Here is a 3,116-nt window from a genome sequence, read left to right as displayed (position 1 = left end):
GAAGCCTACAATTTAAGTGATTCAATTTAGTTAATAGGCTTAAGGGTATATGTGTTATGGACCTAATGTGTAGATACTAGTTGTATAATTTCTATTTCTATGAGGGGCAGAAATAGAAATTAAACATATTGGTTAAAGTTGGTTTTCATTACCTTTCAGTTTTAAAACCAATAATGGTTAATTTATTGATTTTCATTACCTTTCAGTTTTAGAACCAATAATGGTTAATTTATTGGTTTTCATTACCTTTCAGTTTTAAAACCAATAATGGTTAATTTATTGGTTTTCATTACCTTTCAGTTTTAAAACCAATAATGGTTAATTTATTGGTTTTTATTACCTTTCAGTTATGAAAACCAATTACAACCTTTAAAAGGTTATGGTCCCTATTCCTTCCTAAGGTGAAAAATAAGAACACTATTTTGTTTTTCTAAATCCTCTCAAGGAGAAACATAAGGCACCAAAGGGGAAAGGATTAGAAGGCAATAATATAGTCAATATCAAAGGTTTTATTGACAATCAGACGCTTCCGTTTAACCGTTCATCAGATGGATTTGGGTAAGTTTTAGTCTTGTTTTCTTGATGATATACATGGTAGATGATCTGAAACATGAAGTTTCATGTTCTGAAATTTATGTTTACAAGTGGTATCAGAGCGGTTATATCATGTGTATTATCAGAATAGATATGCTTTTATTCATCCTATTTAGTTTCTTGGAATCAGATTCTGTTTTTTGTATTTCTGTTTTTCCCTCTGCTGCAAATTCTGTTTTGTTTTCTGGAAATGGAACATAATTCGGATGGGCGGTTCATTTTTCAAATGGTGAACATCATGTATTTATATATATATGTATATAGTTGGGGTTGCTGCAGATTATATCACATATACGGGGTAACAAATTTAGAAATCTTTAAATTTAATGTAATTTCATACAACGTCTACGGAAATTTAATTTTCTAACATTCTCAATATAAGTCAATTCAAACAAGATGTCACAAAAGTGATCTCTCTTGTCTAGATTGTTTTATATGGAATGTTTTGATGTTCATGTATGTGTATCTCATGCGGGTATTTATCGGTCCAAAGACATGATTAATACTTGGCAGAATTACACACACATTTTGTGGTGATAAACATGTGCCAATTGTCAAGGAAACCTAATGTGAATAATAAATCCATCAAAAGATAGATTTGTTATTTGACATAACTTATTGTCAATGTTTGATCATTACAACAAGAATACCACTTACAGTTAATATCACTACCCAAAGGTTTGGTATTAATGTTGTGCTAGGTATCTTGAGATGTTGTCATTAAATTAATTTATTTAGAGATTATCTGTTTGGTAACTTAATGTGAGTATAATTGTTTATTCCTTTTATTTTCTTTTCGATTCAGCTTTAATGTCGACTACTTCAATCTCTGCCAACATGAACAATGTTCCAATGTTAAATGGAACAAACTTTAAGGACTGGAAAGAGAACATATTGATTGTTCTCGGCTGCATGGACATAGACTTGGCATTAAGGATGCCAAAACCGAATGCTCTCACTACACAAAGTACTCCTGAGGAAACTGTGTACTTTGAAAAGTGGGATCGTTCTAACAGGCTAAGTCTTATGATCATGAAGCGTGGGATTCCAGAAGTTTTTCGGGGTGCAATAACAGAGGATGTTACCGTTGCCGGTGAATTTCTTTTAGAAATTCAAAAGCGTTTTGCTAAAAACGATAAGGCTGAAACAAGCACGCTTTTAGCAAGCTTGATTTCAATAAAGTATAAAGGCAAGGGTAATGTTCGCGAGTACATCATGGAAATGTCTCATCTTGCTTCAAAACTTAAGGCACTAAAGCTCGACCTATCTGATGATTTGCTCGTGCATTTAGTTCTCATCTCTCTTCCTGCACAATTTAACCAATTTAAGGTCAATTATAACTGCCAGAAGGAGAAATGGACTCTCAATGAGCTCATTTCATTTTGTGTGCAAGAGGAAGAGAGATTGAAGCAAGAAAGGACTGAAAGTGCTCATCTAGCAAGCACCTCCAAGCATACGGGCAAAAGAACGCATAAGGGAAAGGAAGTTGCTATTCCTCAGGGTCCGGAACCAAAGAAACAGAAAACGCAGGATGGTTGTTTCTTTTGTGGCAAGCCCGGACACAGAAAGAAGGATTGTGCCAAATACGTCGCCTGGCGTATAAAGAAAGGTCCATTTCATGTTTTGGTCTGTTCTGAAATAAATTTAGCTTCAGTAACAAGAAACACTTGGTGGGTAGATTCTGGTGCTACTACTCACATATGTGTTTCTATGCAGGGTTGCCTGAACTACCGAAAGCCAACTGATGCTGAAAGATACATCTTTGTGGGTGATGGCAAGTCAATAGAAGTGCAGGCAATAGCGCACTTTAGATTATTACTGAAAACTGGTTATTATTTGGATTTATTAGACACTTTTGTTGTACCGTCCTTTAGACGGAATTTAATTTCTGTTTCTGTATTGGACAAATTGGGATATTATTGTTCTTTTGGAAATATGAAGTTTAGTATGTCTATTAATTCCAATGTTATTGGTACTGGTTTACTTAATGTGTTTGATAATCTATATTTGCTCGAAACTATTGCATCTTATAATGCAACCTTGCACGTGGAATCACGAGGTACAAAGCGTAAATTAACTAAGGAAAATTCAGCCTCATTATGGCACAAACGCCTAGGTCACATCTCTAAATCTAGAGTTGAGCGCCTTGTGTCTGATGGAATTTTGGACTCTCTTGATTTTTCAGATTTTGATGTCTGTGTTGAGTGTATCAAGGGAAAACAGACCAAAATAAAGAAATATGGTGCCCATAGGACTACAGATGTCTTAGAACTAATTCATACGGACATTTGTAATTTATGTTTACATGTGTTTCTAAGATTTGGATTTTTATTTGTTTTTCTAAACCTTAAATTGATGTGTTTGTGTTGGATTTCTGTTTTTAAACCTTAAATTGATATGTATTTGAATTTCTCTTTCTATTTTTGTGTTCTGTTTCTTTTTTCATTTTTTTATTTATGCATCTTTTAATTTATATGGGTTGGTGTTAAGTTATGTTATGTATTTGGGTTGGTGTTTCTAAG

At 33.7% G+C, this 3,116-nt stretch overlaps 1 protein-coding gene across 1 annotated transcript; it reads left to right on the top strand.

The window, feature by feature from the left end:
- The first annotated feature begins 1,278 nt into the window (after nt 1-1,278).
- On the top strand, nt 1,279-2,558 carry LOC145801574 (uncharacterized). Its single transcript, XM_082893339.1, has 2 exons — nt 1,279-2,203; nt 2,311-2,558. Exons 1-2 carry the CDS (start codon nt 1,405-1,407, stop codon nt 2,337-2,339), a joined length of 828 nt encoding a protein of 275 aa, XP_082749465.1. The 5' UTR covers nt 1,279-1,404; the 3' UTR covers nt 2,340-2,558.
- The last annotated feature ends 558 nt before the right edge of the window (nt 2,559-3,116 follow it).

Source organism: Camellia sinensis, chromosome 10 (assembly GCF_055761805.1).
Source record: "Camellia sinensis isolate YWXY chromosome 10, ASM5576180v1, whole genome shotgun sequence".
NCBI lineage: Eukaryota > Viridiplantae > Streptophyta > Magnoliopsida > Ericales > Theaceae > Camellia > Camellia sinensis.
The sequence above is the reverse complement of the archived record's forward strand: the minus strand, read 5'-3'. Positions and strand labels throughout refer to the sequence as shown.

Coding starts and splice junctions, on each gene's coding strand:
- LOC145801574 (XM_082893339.1), top strand. CDS start 1,405: ATGTCGACTACTTCAATCTCTGCCAACATGAACAATGTTCCAATGTTA. Junction 2,204..2,310: donor CGCCTGGCGTATAAAGAAAG/GTCCATTTCATG, acceptor GTTTCTATGCAG/GGTTGCCTGAACTACCGAAA.